The sequence below is a fragment of the Neolamprologus brichardi genome, chromosome 17 (genome assembly GCF_056152115.1).
Source record: "Neolamprologus brichardi isolate AB-2024 chromosome 17, ASM5615211v1, whole genome shotgun sequence".
NCBI lineage: Eukaryota > Metazoa > Chordata > Actinopteri > Cichliformes > Cichlidae > Neolamprologus > Neolamprologus brichardi.
The window spans coordinates 2342029-2357662 of record NC_142120.1 but is presented as its reverse complement, the minus strand read 5'-3'; the positions used below and the strand labels follow the sequence as shown (position 1 = coordinate 2357662).

The 15634-nt window shown below is 41.9% G+C and overlaps 2 protein-coding genes across 3 annotated transcripts in view; both read right to left on the bottom strand.

The window, feature by feature from the left end:
- Nucleotides 1-878: 878 nt before the first annotated feature.
- arpc5b (actin related protein 2/3 complex, subunit 5B) lies at nucleotides 879-6195 on the bottom strand. The gene is made up of 4 exons (XM_087830776.1): nucleotides 5884-6195; nucleotides 4816-4888; nucleotides 4347-4523; nucleotides 879-2838 (listed from the first exon to the last, which is right to left on the bottom strand). The coding sequence occupies exons 1-4, from the start codon at nucleotides 6021-6023 to the stop codon at nucleotides 2776-2778; spliced, it is 453 nt and encodes a 150-aa protein (XP_087686902.1). The 5' UTR covers nucleotides 6024-6195; the 3' UTR covers nucleotides 879-2775.
- A 5988-nt stretch (nucleotides 6196-12183) lies between these two features.
- The window catches only part of pla2g4ab (phospholipase A2, group IVAb (cytosolic, calcium-dependent)), a 28631-nt gene continuing 25180 nt past the window's right edge, over nucleotides 12184-15634 (bottom strand). For both annotated transcript variants that reach the window (XM_006799702.3, XM_087831181.1), the window contains exon 19: nucleotides 12184-14868. In XM_006799702.3, coding sequence (XP_006799765.2) covers nucleotides 14710-14868 — 159 coding nt within the window. In that variant the 3' untranslated portion in view covers nucleotides 12184-14709. The remainder of the gene's footprint in view (nucleotides 14869-15634) is intronic.

The following is a 15634-nucleotide window of genomic DNA, read 5'->3' as shown; positions in this document are numbered from 1 at the left end:
CGACAGTGGGAAGGAAAAACTCCCTTTTAACAGGAAGAAACCTCCAGCAGAACCAGGCTCAGGGAGGGGCGGGGCCATCTGCTGTGATTGGTTGGGGTGAGAGAAGGAAGACAGGATAAAGACATGCTGTGGAAGAGAGACAGAGATTAATAACAGATATGATTCAATGCAGAGAGGTCTGTTAACACATAGTGAGTGAGAAAGGTGACTGGAAAGGAAAAACTCAATGCATCATGGGAATCCCCGGCAGCCTACATCTATTGCAGCATAACTAAGGGAGGATTCAGGGTCACCTGGTCCAGCCCTAACTATATGCTTTAGCAAAAAGGAAAGTTTGAAGCCTAATCTTAAAAGTAGAGATAGTGTCTGTCTCCTGAATCCAAACTGGAAGCTGGTTCCACAGAAGAGGGGCCTGAAAACTGAAGGCTCTGCCTCCCATTCTACTTTTAAATACTCTAGGAACAACAAGTAGGCCTGCAGAGCGAGAGCGAAGTGCTCTAATAGGGTGATATGGTACTACAAGGTCATTAAGATAAGATGGGGCCTGATTATTTATGACCTTGTATGTGAGGAGCAGGACTTTGAATTCTTTGAAAGCCAATGAAGGGAAGCCAAAACAGGAGAAATCTGCTCTCTTTCTAGTCCCTGTCAGCACTTTGATGTCAGGTTGACATGACATCATCATACAGTTGCTAAATTGTTGACACTGGGCTGTTACAATGTGATAAAGTGTATATTCTGCTGTAAAGCATCATCTATCATGTTGTACAGTCACTCCAAAGTGTCTCTCAGACGTTGCGCGCTCTGTACGGTTCAACCGTCGTCTTTGACTCAAAAATTGAACTTTTGGCTCTTAGTTGTGACACAAAACAAAATAATCACGACACAGTTAAGACTCAGCATTCACACATTTTAATTTATTATTGTTTTTTTTTCTTCCAAAAGCACAAACATAAAAAAGGAACATTTGAATAAGGCAGTTTGTACATCAGTTTGGTGCACTCCGTCATCTTCTCACCCAGAAAAGCATCGCCGACTAGAAATACATGAAGCTCGTGAATCTAGTCATTAGAGAAGGTGTCTGATGTCACTGATGACAGTATTCAAACATGACGACCCATGTCTAAATATCAACCGGTGATGAAAAAAAACAACTGTAGTGACTTGTGTTTTATATTTAAAAAAATGAACAAATAAATAAAAATCTCTGAGTAACTTTAACTCCGTGTTTGAAAACGAGCAGAAAGGAACCGAACGCTGGAACTTTCATCACGTCTGCACTCGGAGCAAAACTCGCCGCAACACGCGTTTCTTTCATGCTCATATATACTGCATGGTTTCAAAATAAAATGTAATAAAATCCACCATTTACTCTCTAAACACACGAGGTCTGAAAAGCGAAAATAAAACATTTGGCAACATGTCATCTACCCAATAAGGCGGATGAAAATTATGTAAAATGTGTTGGAAAAGTCTTATTATTATTAGACAAACTCTCAGGATAAACTCAGGATAAATAGAAAAAAAAAACAACGAGGGGGGCGGAGCCCGGCTTTTAACCCATCAGGAAGTCTGATGATGGAAACCAAACACTCAGTTTCCTCACAGACAAAATTCCTGAAATCTTGGAAAAAACAAATGTCAGGTATGAAATGCTAAAATGAATACTGAAAATACATCATCTATTTTTAAACTATTAATTCCCCGTCAGTTCACAAAAAAGAAGAAGAAGAAAACGCATCATCGTACCGATCGGCGCGTCAGGCCTGCGAACAGTGTTTTTAACTGAGTGGAGGCGAAAATAACGTCACTCAAAACAATAAGAAAACAAAGCGGATGTTTGATCCTAGATTAATAATTTTCTGTTAAATAGTGAAAACGTTTTTTAAAAAAACAAAAACAAATCCGTGTGAGCGCACGTTCTCTGGGTGGCGCGTTTTCCAGAGAACAGCTGCTCCGATGAACAGTACCAGCAGAGCCGCATTAATGCCCTGTTCAGTAGCAGAGGGGTCACGAGCAAAGTGGGATTAATAAAGAGTGGCGATGGAGATGCATCGTGGGTCATATAATCCTTAACTGGGGCAGCACGAGGGGATAGACGGATGAATCCCCCCCGGCCCCTCCTCCAGTGCAAATCCACCACCCTCTGTGTGTGACTGCGCTTTTCGAGCAGCTCTCGCTGCTCAAGTGTTACAGCAAGAGGGGCGGAGCCCGGCTTTTATTCCATCTGGAAGTCTCTGACGATGGAAACCAAACACTCAGAGTTTCCTCACAGATAAAATTCCTGAAACATTCGGCGGACGATGGAAAAACATGTTTGTTCCTATGAACGTGTGCGCGCAGCGGTGGCGCCCGACCTTTCTGACCAGCAGGGAGCGCTCTGGTTTCTACTGGTTTTGACCAACAGCCCTGCTTTATGCAATTCAATCATGAGCAGTTTTACTAGCATTTACCTCTGTAAGTTGGGAACCGCTGGGGGCACAGTGCACAGGAATGACGTCGACATAAAGGTTAACAGGTCGGGAATCAGCACAGACACATGGGTGCAAAATGATCTGTAGCACCCTGTGAGGAGTACGATTTAAGCTATGACCATGCACGGGACTCCACAGGAAAACCCATTTTTAACTTAATACGAGCCAGACTGTACGTTATTTCCTTTTTTTATTTTTTTAAAGTCTTGGCTTGAAAACATCTCATTGGGTTAAAAATCTGGTTTTCCTGTTAGTCCCTATGCCATCTGTTACATAAACAGAGCAGTGAGCTGCTCGTCTTCTACACAGTCTTCCTCGCCGTCAGTACCCTGACGATGCTTCCCACTCCTCCAGCTGCCAGAGCCTGAGAACACAGAAAGAGAAAAACTGTTTTTGATGATCATAATAAACCAACTAAAATAGTTTTCTTACACTTAACAAACTGTTGATTTGTTCGATTGTTCTGTGCTGCTTTCACTGCATTGTAAACCTCTACAGTTTGTCTTCTGAACACTGAGTTTCAATGTAACGAAACGTGCGATATAAACAAAATTATTATTGCCACCTAGGGCTCCCACAAACGATTATTTTGATAGTCGACTAGTCACCGATTATTTTTGCGATTAGTCGACTAATCAGATCATCATCCATTGGACGTAAAACGTACAGCTTATTGCACCAGCAGCATCTGCTCTTATATAACTATCATTAGCTTACAGCTTTAAGTGTTTAAGGTATGTGCTAACTAAAAATAAAGACAAGATGATAGTTTATTAAATTTTAATGAAGTTTGCAGATTGTTTCAGTGAAGTTTAATAAACTCCTTGCTATCTAAAATATAACAGGACACCGGAGTAAATTCTCAAGCATCTCTTTAATCTCAGCCAAACCGATTTACTCAGGAACAAATAAAATACTAAAAAAAAGCCAAACAATAACATTTTAAAGTTATCCAAGTGACTTATATATCATGTTTAACCTGAGTAGTGAAAGACGGCGGTGGGTTTGAATATGATTTGCCGGGAGTCCCGTGTTCTCACGGCTCTAGTGAGCCTAGCCCCCGGCTAGCTATCGAGCTAGTGGCTAACAGACGTCTCCGAAAACGTCGGAGCGCTTTTGAAAATATGTGGTGTCTTGATAAACTGAGCAGATATTTGAGGTTTACACAGCTACATTCTCGCCTAAAAATATGTTAAACGTTTATTTTGGGACCCAGAAAGAATAATAAGAGTAATATTAAAACTAACTAGCTGCCGCCATTGTTGACAACTGAGCTGGGCTGCGCTATGAATTCTGGGACACAGCTTCTTCTTCTTCGGGGTTTAACGGCAGCTGGCATCCTTGTACATGCAGTGCTGCCATCTTCTGTTTCAGTCCGTTATTACACTCTTAAATCCTACTACTTATTCCTGCGTCTTTTGTGATCTTACAAAGCTTCAAACGACGCCTCGACTATTAAATCAGTCGTCGACGATTTTGATAGTCGACGTAATCGTGACTAGTCGACTAATCGTGGCAGCCCTATTGCCACCACATCCAGGCTGTAGCGCATGTGTGAAAATGACTTGGATGGCTTGGACCATTTATTAACCCCTAATTTATGTGCACATGAATCTGCTCTATCAGACAGAATAATGATTAAGAACATGAAGTTTAATGATTGATTTTCATACGCTGGTTTAGCACAACAATATTTAACATTGAAAAAGGTGGTGGTGGAAGTTTGATTAAGAAGCTGAGAAACACAGTTATGTCAGGACCCTTTGGGTGTTTTCAAAGTGGAACGAGTATCATTGCGGGAAAAGTTGAACTTGTCTATTGTTTTGGCTCAAGAAGACGCTGGAGATCCCACAGTGAGGTGGGAATATTTACCTTTTCGTGCCACTGCAGCAGGACCGCGCTGCTGTTCTCTGACGGCCTCTCGAAGCCTTTGTAGATGTATTTCATCAGCAGGTCCACGCCGTTTTTGTCCAGAGACTGCACGCCTTTCTCTATGTCACCGCTCTTGAAGGAGCTGAGCACCTTCAGCACCAGACCCTCCGCACGGTCCTGGCCAGGAGAGAGCAGACGGCTGAAGGCCAGAGTCGCTACACAGTCCAGTCAGTTCGTATACCTGGCTGTAAAATCATCGACCACTGGACCTTGAGCTGCACACAGCCTGAAAGGACCTCAGCTGTAAGGTGCTGAAGATCTGCTACTTTCTGCTGTATCGTTTAAGTTTGGAGAGCTTAAGAAGAACCAAATATCACTGCTATACTACAAATCAAGAATCTGAAGTTTCTCAAAGTGATGCATTAAAATGTGCAGCGCTTGAAGCTTTACTGAGGTAAACCGAGCTCACCTTGACGTTCTGGTTCTTTGTGTTGATTGGTGGGTTCTTCAGTACTGCGTGTAAAGCCTCCGTGAGATTTCCTGTGCAGGAAAGGTTAAGGAAGCAGCACAGCAAAGACTCCCCCCTCCATTACAACGGATGTAAAGAAAATTATAAACTAGCCTTTGCCTTCGTCTCTCATAAAGAACAACAAGCTGCACAATCAGTGCAGTCCATTTTTAAAAGCACAAAGTCTTTCAGTTAAATCAGCTTTATGAGCAGGTTACTGCCTAAATAATACAAATGCATTCATGCCCCGCAGCTCCTGTTAATCATCAAAAATGTATTAAACACCTTCCACAGCTCCATTTCCCTCCTGTTTGCAGTATTGCTTCGTCTCCTGATTAGTGGTTTTCTACACTAAGTATGCTTCATAAAGACGCTCGACCTTACTGCAGTCCATGGTAGCAAAACCTGCTCAGGCACAGGGGAAACAGCACTTGTACGAATAAGTAAATAAAGCCTGAGTGCTTACACAGTGACGCTGTTCAGGTTCCAGTCATTTACTTGAATGTGGATATTGATCCCTACAGACACAGACGGGGAGATTTCTCGCGTGACTAAATAAAGAGCTACCGTACCGGCAAAACTCTGTTATACAGCGATTGCTCGATTGGGTTTTGCTTTGATGTTTTGAGTTTTCTCTGTTGTAACACGCGCTGGGAGGAGTTGCTCAATGGGGAAGTGGAGCGTCTTCGAGCCCTATATGGCGAGATGCCGGGTTCACCACACCCTAAAATGTACTTGCAGCATCAGGGAGAAAGCAGACCTTGGCAGGAGGGTGAACTCAGTAAAAGTGATGCACACCCGCTTGTTCAATCTTGGAGCGCAATCCCTGGAATGTGACTGTCAGGCAAGTCGGGGCAGTGACTGGCCTGCTAGCTAAACGCCCATCCATGCAGCTAGCATCCCCGAAAGCTAATTGAAGTGTGCGGATGAATCTGAGCCTTACGGGCACACTGCACAGGCCACCGCGGCACTTTCATTCAGCACGCCGTGTAGGCTAACGGGCGGGCTAGCTAATCTCGTAAAGGATATTGTCTGATGAGCGAGTCCACCTCTGCCTCGTCAGGACCCAGCTGATTTTCTCCTCCGTCCTCCTCGTCCACAAATTTGTTCTCGTCGTATTCGTCCACGTCCACTCGCCTGAAGCGGGCGGACACGGTATTCTTCGACATGTCTGCGGCGATTCGGGTGATTTATATTAAAACGAAAATCAGAAGCGTTCGCGCGCAAATCCTTTTTTAAAAGAATTATTTCTGCAGTGCTTTTTTCTGATGTGGGCTGTCACTGGCAGACAGGCGGCTTCCGGGCCTCCCCCTTCTTTCCTCCCTCGCCGTTACTTTGACTTCCGCTGACTCAATGCCGCCCCGTGGCTGCAGTTTCTGTTCTCACCGCCAGAGGGAACTCAAACCAAAGAAATAGTACCGCGGTCAATAAAACTAAGCAGGCTATGTTAGATAAGATTTTCAATTTTAGTATTTAATTAATTTGCATCAGTTTTTGTCACAATGTATTATGACACTGCAAAATAAAATGAAATTCTGCAGCTATTTATTTTATTTTGAGCAGTGGAATAGTCATAATTTCTAAGTCAGTAAGCTGCAAAGTCATCACTATCATCATTAATATTCTACGTTTGGACTAAACCAAACTCATTTTGATAGATGAAACACATTTGTCTGACAGCCAAAGATAAATACATCTGATATCAGGTACTTTTTTTGAATAAAAGAATTGTAGTTGACACAACCCCGGGGACAGTTGTAACCGTCCCTCGTTGCAGCTGTCCCCAGTCTCCCCTATAAACTTATCCACAGTTTACCAGTGTTTACAGCCCTGATTTTATTGTGTTTATTTTTATTCAAGGGCGTAGATTTGGCATGGACGGAAGGGACGTGTCCCCACCAATAATTTGATCTCTTCGAGTAAAGAAAAACAAACCTGATAGTAAGAAAAAACGACCTGTCAGCGTCTCATTCAGCGAGCGGAGCAGAAAGAGTTAAATTACGTTCTCTACTGGAGTCCTACGTCATGTGACAAATATGGCCAATGTGATTGGCTGAGCCTTTCAGGGAGCTCTGTTTAGTTTTAGCAGCGGCAAACCTGCGCTGCGAGGAGGAGAGGAGGATGGCAGCGCAAAGGAAGAACCTGGATATAAGAAATTGTTTTTCAAAGAAACCTGTAAGTCACTTAAAGTCAAGTTCACTCATATAACGTGTCCGTCACAATAACGTTACAGGCTATGCTAGGCCATACATGCCAACACTCACGATTTTTCCGGGGAATCCCGAATTTCAGTGCCCCTCCCGAAAATCTCCCGGGACGACCATTCTCCCCCCCAATTTCTCCCGATTTTCCACCCGGACAACAAAACTGAAAACCATATCCCAGACTGGCCCAGCCAATTCCAGTTTCCAACGATGGCTACTATTACTGCAGCTACTTAGTTTTAATATTACTCTTATTACTCTTTCTGGGTCGCAAAATAAACTTTTAACACATTTTCAGGCGAGAATGTAGCTGCGTAAACGTCAAATAACTTAAACATGTTATTGTTTGGCCTTTTTCGGTGCCTTAGTTGTGTTTTATTTGGTGAGTAAATCGGTTTGGCTGAGATTAAAGTTATTAGATTAAATAAAACTTTATTAATCCCTCGGGAGGATTCATCCGGGTTCTCACACAGCTGAATAAACTGCTGTGTGAAAACACAGCTTATTCGACCATCTACGCCAGCGTCCGGTTAGGTTTTAGACAGCCAGGAGCAGACGGCAGGTGACGTAATTCTGAAGACTAGACCGTCCAATTTCACAGTCGCTCATTTCCGGTGTACCCGGCTTTCGGAGGACCCGGCCCACTTAGACCACAAAGGCCGGGTCCTCAGGTGGAAGCAGCCTCTAAATTTGGACACCCCCGGCCTGTTTCCGGCTGGACAATAATAACGGTGACATTTAACTTATTTTATCCGATAAATAAACACTGTAAGATTCAAGTTTTTTGTATATATATGTACATGTATATCCCCCCAGCCCCTTTGTCTCCCTAATTCTGAAGTCTCAAGGTTGGCAAGTAGGTGCTAGGCTTGGCCCACATCAGTCTAAAATTGTATGTAACCATGAATAATGTGATGCCATGTCCACCAGGAGAGGCTGGACAGTATAGATGTAAAACAAATATATATGACAAATATGCCAGCAGTTCATTTCAGCTAATGAGAGGAGCAGGCATGTTTGTTGTGTGGGGCATGTAGTCCATGTCTGTTGCTGTAACAGTAGTTCATGTTTAGAATAAAACATCCCAGCCCCCTATCTGATAGAGGGCAGTAGTGCCTAAAATGTTGCATAATGTTGCTGAGAGATCTGTTACTTTGTGGTAATCTTAGACGAGTAGTTTTATGGACAAAACCCAGCAGGTCATTCAGTGTTCTTAGTGCTAATGTGTCAGAAATGTTGGTGTAACTGAAGTAATGTTGTCAAGTCCTTAAAGTCATATTCTTTTATTGTCATGACTGTATTTGAAGCTATTTTTTTACTTTTGTATGATACCTGATTTATATGGAATATGGCTGAAGTAAACTAAAGCCTGAAATACTTAGTCAGTCATTTGTTTAATAGTAATTTATATTTATATTTATTTATATAATTTACATATAAAACTTTGAATTGTAATTTTAAACGGTTTAAAAGCATGTAGAATAGCATATGTAGGCAAGTATATTTCTCCTTTTTTTTTATCAAGAAGCAAAAACAAAAAGGAAAAAATAAGAAACGGGGCAGGGTTCGATGGTTGAATCATCCGTCCCCACCAATGCCACAACCAAATCTACGCCCTTGTTTTTATTATTCTCTCTTTTTAATCTTATCTCATATCTGGAAAAAATTATGATGAAGAAAGAAAGAAAGAAGTTGAACGTTCAAAAAAGTAACATGTATGCAAAACAAAGTGAACAAAAACAGGTGTACCTAAAAAGCCACTTTTTAGGTACACCTGTTCAATGGTTTGTTATCACAAATATCTAATCAGTCAGCAACTCAGGGCATTTGGGCATGAAGACAGCTGACATGTACCTGAAGTTTGAACTGAGCATCAGAATGGTCATTTAAGGGACTCTGAATGTAGCATGGTTGTTGGTGCCAGACAGGCTGTATTTAAAAAACCCAAAACTGCTGATCTACTGGGATTTTTCTGCACAACCATCTGCAAGATTTACATGGTCAGAAAAACAGAAAAAAAATCCAGTGAACAGCAATTATCTGACCTACGTTTCATCACAGGTCAGAGGAGGCTGGTCAGAGTGCTTTGAGTTGACAGGAAGGCAAATAAAGTTTGTCTGGATACACAACATATCAAACCTTTAAGCAAATGGGCTTCAGCTGGGCAAGGTTGGTAGCATCGAGCGTGAATATAATGTTTTGAAGATACGCATAAATGAACTAAAAACCTTCTTGAAAACATGTTACATCTTTATGCTAATGTGATACATTTGAATCAGTGAATCGATACATGAAAATTCTGGATTGCCGCAGAATTCAGATACCTGTGTGACACCTTTATGATTGCACAGGTTTATTCTGAATATTCTGCTACAATGCGGAAACGCGGGAGTCTGGTGAGCCCAGTACTGTGTGCGATGAGTCAGAAGAATGGAGTCTGAATGGATTTGTAATCAGGTTTGCGATCCAGGATGTGCATTTTTTCAGTATAGGAAGTAAGACCAAATTTCCCATGTTACACTCGTCTCTGTTTGCATCACAGAAACAGAAATAAACCCAAACTGAAGTATCTATTTGTCAAACTGCATGGCACCTTGGGGGTGGAGGAGTGTGGCTTTGTTGCCTTTTGAAAACCACATGAGCTCATATTAAATTTTGGCTTATCGTCCCGTGATGTTTCCAGGCATAATGGGCAGGCATTTTCACTGCGAACCAAAAGAACGTAGTTCATAACACACAGATCTTTTCTGGGAAAGCAAGTAACTAGGACACACCTATGTTTCCTCAATGCCTTTTTTCCCTGTAGAAGTGGGATCTTTTTATTTCCTTATCTGGCCTGTCTAGACTGCCCCAAGAGTAAAAAAAGATAAAGTATATCACTGCCTTTTTCCTTACATGCCAACCTACACACTTGGAGTATTAGAAAACTGATGACTGCACCAAAAAAAGTCAAACGATTGCAAAACATTGAACCCTCCCTCTGAGAGGCTCCTCACTCACACATTCGTCCATGAAAAACATACAGAGATGTTTTCTTTTCCTGTGATTCTCCCTCTCCCTCTTATTGCTGCACATATACACACAATCTGGCCGCATTGGTCACAAGTGGCCTCATTGCAGGCTTTCTGCGGTGCCCCAACCTGTCCGTGCTACGTTGCTATGTGAATGACTCAGCACACAGAGGGTAAAATGGCCTGTACTTGTATAGCTTTACTAGTCCCTAAGGACCCCAAAGCGCTTTATTCTACATTCAGTCATTCACACACTGGTGATGGCAGCTACATTGTAGCCACAGCCGCCCTGGGGCGCACTGACAGAGGCGAGGGTGAGGATACAGCCTCATAGAGGGCATTTCTGTTCATCTGCCAATTAACAAACCTGTGAAAAAGTTCCACATGGAGTCCCTTTTGTGCTGTGCAGGCTCTAAGGAAGAGGTGAAACTTGAAACGTTCTCTGAAAAGATGCCGATACAGAGCTTTTAGAATCTGGGCAAATCTGTTGGGAATCTGGCCAGGTGCTTCCGTGCCAGAGAAAAGGACTAACAGAATAGCAAACTATCCTAAGCACTTAATTAGTACTCTCACACAAGGGGAATATTGCTCTTGGATCATGATTTAATTGAGGAATGTAATAATTTAGCGGGGGCTTTGTTGGAGCAGGTCTCCAAGGTTTAGAGGCTCTGTGTGGTTTTCTTTATCATGTAGGTCAAAGGGAATCAGTTTTGTCATGTTTTGTAACATCACTACTTTGACATTTATTGGTTAACATCATTCGATATTTGGTACGGGTCCTCAAATCACATTTTCAAATCAAAACAGTCCTGACTGAAAAACTGAGATTTAAAGGAAATCGCTGCATCTGTGTGTATTCCCCTCTTCCTGGAACCAAATATTCCCATTGCATTAGGTAATTCTTTCACATAGACGATTTCTTTAGTAAAAGGAAGTCGTGAGCGATCAAGGAAGTCTGGGACTGGCCACTGGTTTATTTACTTCCACCGAAAATGATTAATCTCAATAGATAAACTGGCCATGGTGCAATCCCCCAATAGTTGAAGCACATCCTCCAGTTACCGATCTTTATATGGAAAATAATACAAATGCATTCCTTTTGGTTTCTACGTTGAACTGTTTAACATGTGCGTCTGTTTCATTAGGATTTGGGGTTTCTTGTGCCAGTCAATACAAGCTGATTTTCAGGTATTTACATACCCGAGGGCAAAATTTTGTAAGTTCCTTGAAATCAACATGGTGGTATAATAGCTACACATTTTCATTACACTCTTTGTATATGAGCACTTTCAGAGGAACGCAGCCCGTTCTCATTCCCGAGGCGTAATATAATGACGATTTGTCAAGTCCTCCGGCGTTCCTGAGGAACACAAAAGGTGACCGTCCCCATTCTTATGCTACGCACCGGGTTATGGATGGAATCAAGTAGAATGATGCTTAATGATGGACACAGATTCCAGCCCTAACCCTCACCTCAACCAGCACTTTAATGACGTTAGATAGTGTTTTCCAAGCGATTTAAGTCAAATGAATGTACATGTATAGATTCATTCCAAACGGTTCTCATGCTTCCTCATTTTTTCCCCAATCTCTTAATCTAGGGACGTGTTGGGTGCCCGGAAGCGTAATATATCGATGCTTTGGGGGTGAGAACATGTTGGTATCCGAAGCCAAAGTTAATGGCACTGTGTGGGATCATGTTGACAGAGGAAATAAACGACAGCCAACATCCAAAGAAGAGCTCTGAACATCCTTCAAGATGCCTGGAGAAATATTCCTGAAGACTACTCAAAGAAATGACAAGTCCTCTACCTCAGAGAATTCTGTCTGTGTTGAAGAATAAGGCGGTCATATCAAATACTGTATTTCAATGTAATAAACTGCTGAACCCATTTTTAATTTGCCTGGCAACAAATAAAGAAATGAGACACTCCCACATCCACACTCATTAATACTCTGGCTTGTATTCAAAAAGAACTGCGTCAAACTAAAGCAGCTCAGGGTTGAACCTGAACTTTGACCTCAGCTGCTGTGTTTTCAGGAGGGGGCTCACAGATGAGGAAAGGGTCTCAAGTATTTAAACAGAAAAGATTACACATGAGATAAATTCTCCTTTAATCTCATTTAACAATGCACATAAACATTATGTATGTTATGTTATGCCAGTCATAATACAGTTATTAATCACAGAAATGTTTTATACACTTCAAGTCCCTACAGCTGACCATTTAGGATCTTGTAACATGTAAACATGGTCATAGGTGGCCGAATATATATAGTAAAATATGAGAGGGGGGGAAGAAATAATCAAAGTTAAACTAGAACAATATATAAAATATGATTAATGGCAGAACTCGACAGGATGTCTTCATAAGATAGTCAATGCTATTTGAACATTTATGGGGAAACACAATCACTCACTTTCTTAAAAGTAGCCCTGATACAATGACACCGCATCCACCCTATGGTTATAGCCAGCAGCAGGTTAGCTTCGCTTAAATTTGACATTATTACAAATCTGCAAAAAAACAAAAAAACAAAACCCAAACCACTAAACAAGTTTTATGCAAGGCTTTCGAACAAACAACTCTTATCTTGTGGCTCACTCTCACAGCTACTTGCAGTCATCTCTGCTCTTACCAAGTAGCTCTTTTTTAGCAACAACAACAAGAGATAAGAACTCATTAAAAACAGGAACAGCCGAGTGATAAGTGACAAGAGGAACAGGCTTTTTAACACATGCAGAGAACATTTAGCAGCCGGAAATTTCTCTCAGGAGTTGGTAAAGGCACAATGATGGTGGTTGAATCCACAGTACCCTGGCTCAGCAGTTCAGTAGTCATTTGGACTACTGAATAAATGAAATGAGTTGAATGAGTTAGACCAAACCCACTTTTAGAAGTTGGCCTTAATTTTCATTCAAGTGTTGGGACTAAATCATAGCTGTGAAGGTAACACAATGACAAAGTGTCCACAGGCAGACACGCTTTGCAATAGTTTCTTCTACAGTAGGGACCACCAGAACCAGACTTAGCCTTGATGTGACGCACTGCCGTGTCAATGGACTCTGTGCTGAGGCAAGAAAAGCCATCCAGCAATTACTAAAAGCTCAACAGTTAAGTAACTTTTTAGCCTATTTTCTGTCTTTGTACTGTGTCGTACCTGACTGCTAATTATTCACGTATAAGCCATTACAGTACATAAATATAATGCTGTCATTCTCGTCTGATTCAACAAGAGAAAGTAAAAAACTGCTGCTATCCAAAACCATTTTTTTCTAAAAGAAAAACAGAAATGAGGAAATGCTTACAGCTATTTAAAAAAAACAAACAACTACAGACAAACAGGAAAAAAAAAAAATCAGCTAAAAATAAAAAAGTTGCAAAGGTTTCATCATGCAGCAAAACTGCAAACGACTGTTTTGTTTTCTCGGTTTCTTTCCAACAACCTCGGCTGAAACGTAAGAGCGTGAGGGCCGGAAGTGTTGGGTGTAAAATCCCCCTGCTCCGCGTGCAGCCTCTGGGCCCCTGCAGGTGTAGGTGTAGTGTGTCTGATTTCAGGCCTCCACTGCTGCAGGTGTAGGTGTAGTGTGTAAAATTCCACTGTGTGCTGCCACCAGGGAACACCTTTCAGCTGTGGGCAGGTCTCATGATCGCGCCCTCACTTTGACCTGAGCTGCAGCTCACTGTTGAAAGGATCCGGCAGCAAGCTGGGTTTGTTGGGAGGCGGGGGGACAAACACTTTAAAAAGAAAACGCACCCTGAAACCATGAAGTCAGGACACAGAACCGGATGAGAGAAGGAGCAGGGCCGTTTCCATGGCATCCAGTTTTGTTTTCCAAAATGGAGGCTTTAATACGAGGCACTCCCTAGAGGGGAGCAGGGAGTGCTCATACGCTGTAGGTGGGTAAACATCACTGGGATGTTTGAGGTATCCAGAGGGGGGGGGGGTGCACTTGGAGTGTTTAGAAGTTGCCATCAAACAAAACCAATGGTTACCGATAATATCCCCATCCGCGTTTTCAAACAAGCTTGCATGTTTAGACAAGCCATCCAATAATAAAAAGAAGAGGTGATTTGCATGCTCTGTTGTCACACGTTCAGTGTGGAAAGAGCTCAGCTCACAAAAAGACGCAGTGCAGGAACGGCTCAGTATTTAGAAACCGCACAGCTGTGCGTCCACACACGGCTCTGAGATGCAGTCTCCTCACCGACATTTGGGAATGTTGCAAGAAAATGGAAGTGAAGTGAAGTGAATGAGCATGTGAGTTTAAAACAGACAACAAAATTGTAGTTTGGGTTGCTCAGTGGATATGGAACCAATTCACCCACATTGCACTGTTTGGTTCACTTTCTCTCACAGCCTGCAGGGAAAGCACCTATCAGCTGTTTGTAATCAGCAGTCACTATAGTGCACGTAAGCCCAGGTGAAAGCTTGGCTGTATATGAATGAAATAATATCATGTAACATCCAGCTTCCTTGCAGTAGCCCTTTATCAGAAATCATATCAAACCCAGAGAAAAACAAAACCATCTATTACACAAAGAAAAGATCAGCATGAGAGCATTTTCCAAAAAGAAAATGCTCCGTTCTAAGGTGAAAACATAATCCCCCAAAAGCCCTGAAGTCTTAGACCGAAGCTACTGGCTAGTATTCCCAAGGTGATTCACAGGCTTTCCTTGATGATCTCGTTTGAGAATCTTCTTTTTTGGGATCTCACTGAGGGCGAAAGGACGAGAGGCGCTCGAGGGATTGTCCTTACGAGACGTGATGCAGTCCTTGATGGCTTCTTTAATAACCTGCAGGGAGGGGGACAAAGTCCATATTGTAATCTCATATGGAACAAATGCTGCTACATTAAATTAAGAGCGATATTTAAAAAAGGTTAAAAAGTTCAGATAAATATAATGTTGGATGAGTTTTGAATAACATCATGCTGGAAGGTAGATTTCCATATATTTGTATGGCTACCGTACTGTCCTGAAATCTAATACACATTGAGTCATTCAGAAAAAAAGCTGCTCTTCAACACAGCAGCACTTTGAATTAAAGGGTCATTATTTAAATGGTCGAGTAAGCTCTCGTAAAACATTTAACCTCAGCTCCACACTGCAACCAAGTGACGTGGAAGGTACAACATGAAGATATGTGAGCCACATAAGAATAAAACCCAAATAGCTGAGGGAGTAAGGGATGATGAGCCAGTAAGGAGTACAAAATATAGTACAGTAAAAACAGCATGACACGGAAATACTTGAAAGATGTAAAAGTACATTAAAATTCAGCAAAGTTCAATAGCGGTGGGGGGAAATCATATTTTGGGGCTGGTGCCACCCCATGCCCACCTTCTGGATACGCCCCTGACAAGTGTATAGTTAGTATTTAACCCAATTATTTAGGAAACATCATTTAGTAATTAATTAATATTTGTCAATTATAAATTATCCAAAGTTAGTGGATTACATAGGCTTAGGTTTATTACCGATTTATGTTCACTAATCATTTCATCCCCCCCAACTGTGTAAACCTGTATGAGGTTCTCACTACACATCCCCAGAGCTCAGC

Bases quoted from the DNA above. Each gene is read 5' to 3' on its own strand.
- arpc5b (XM_087830776.1), bottom strand. From the start codon at position 6,023: ATGTCGAAGAATACCGTGTCCGCCCGCTTCAGGCGAGTGGACGTGGAC. The intron at 4,889-5,883 runs ATATCCTTTACG...CCTTTCCTGCAC, and splicing joins GTGGACTCGCTCATCAGACA to AGGAAATCTCACGGAGGCTT. The intron at 2,839-4,346 runs GTAAATATTCCC...CTGTGTTCTCAG, and splicing joins TGCTGCAGTGGCACGAAAAG to GCTCTGGCAGCTGGAGGAGT.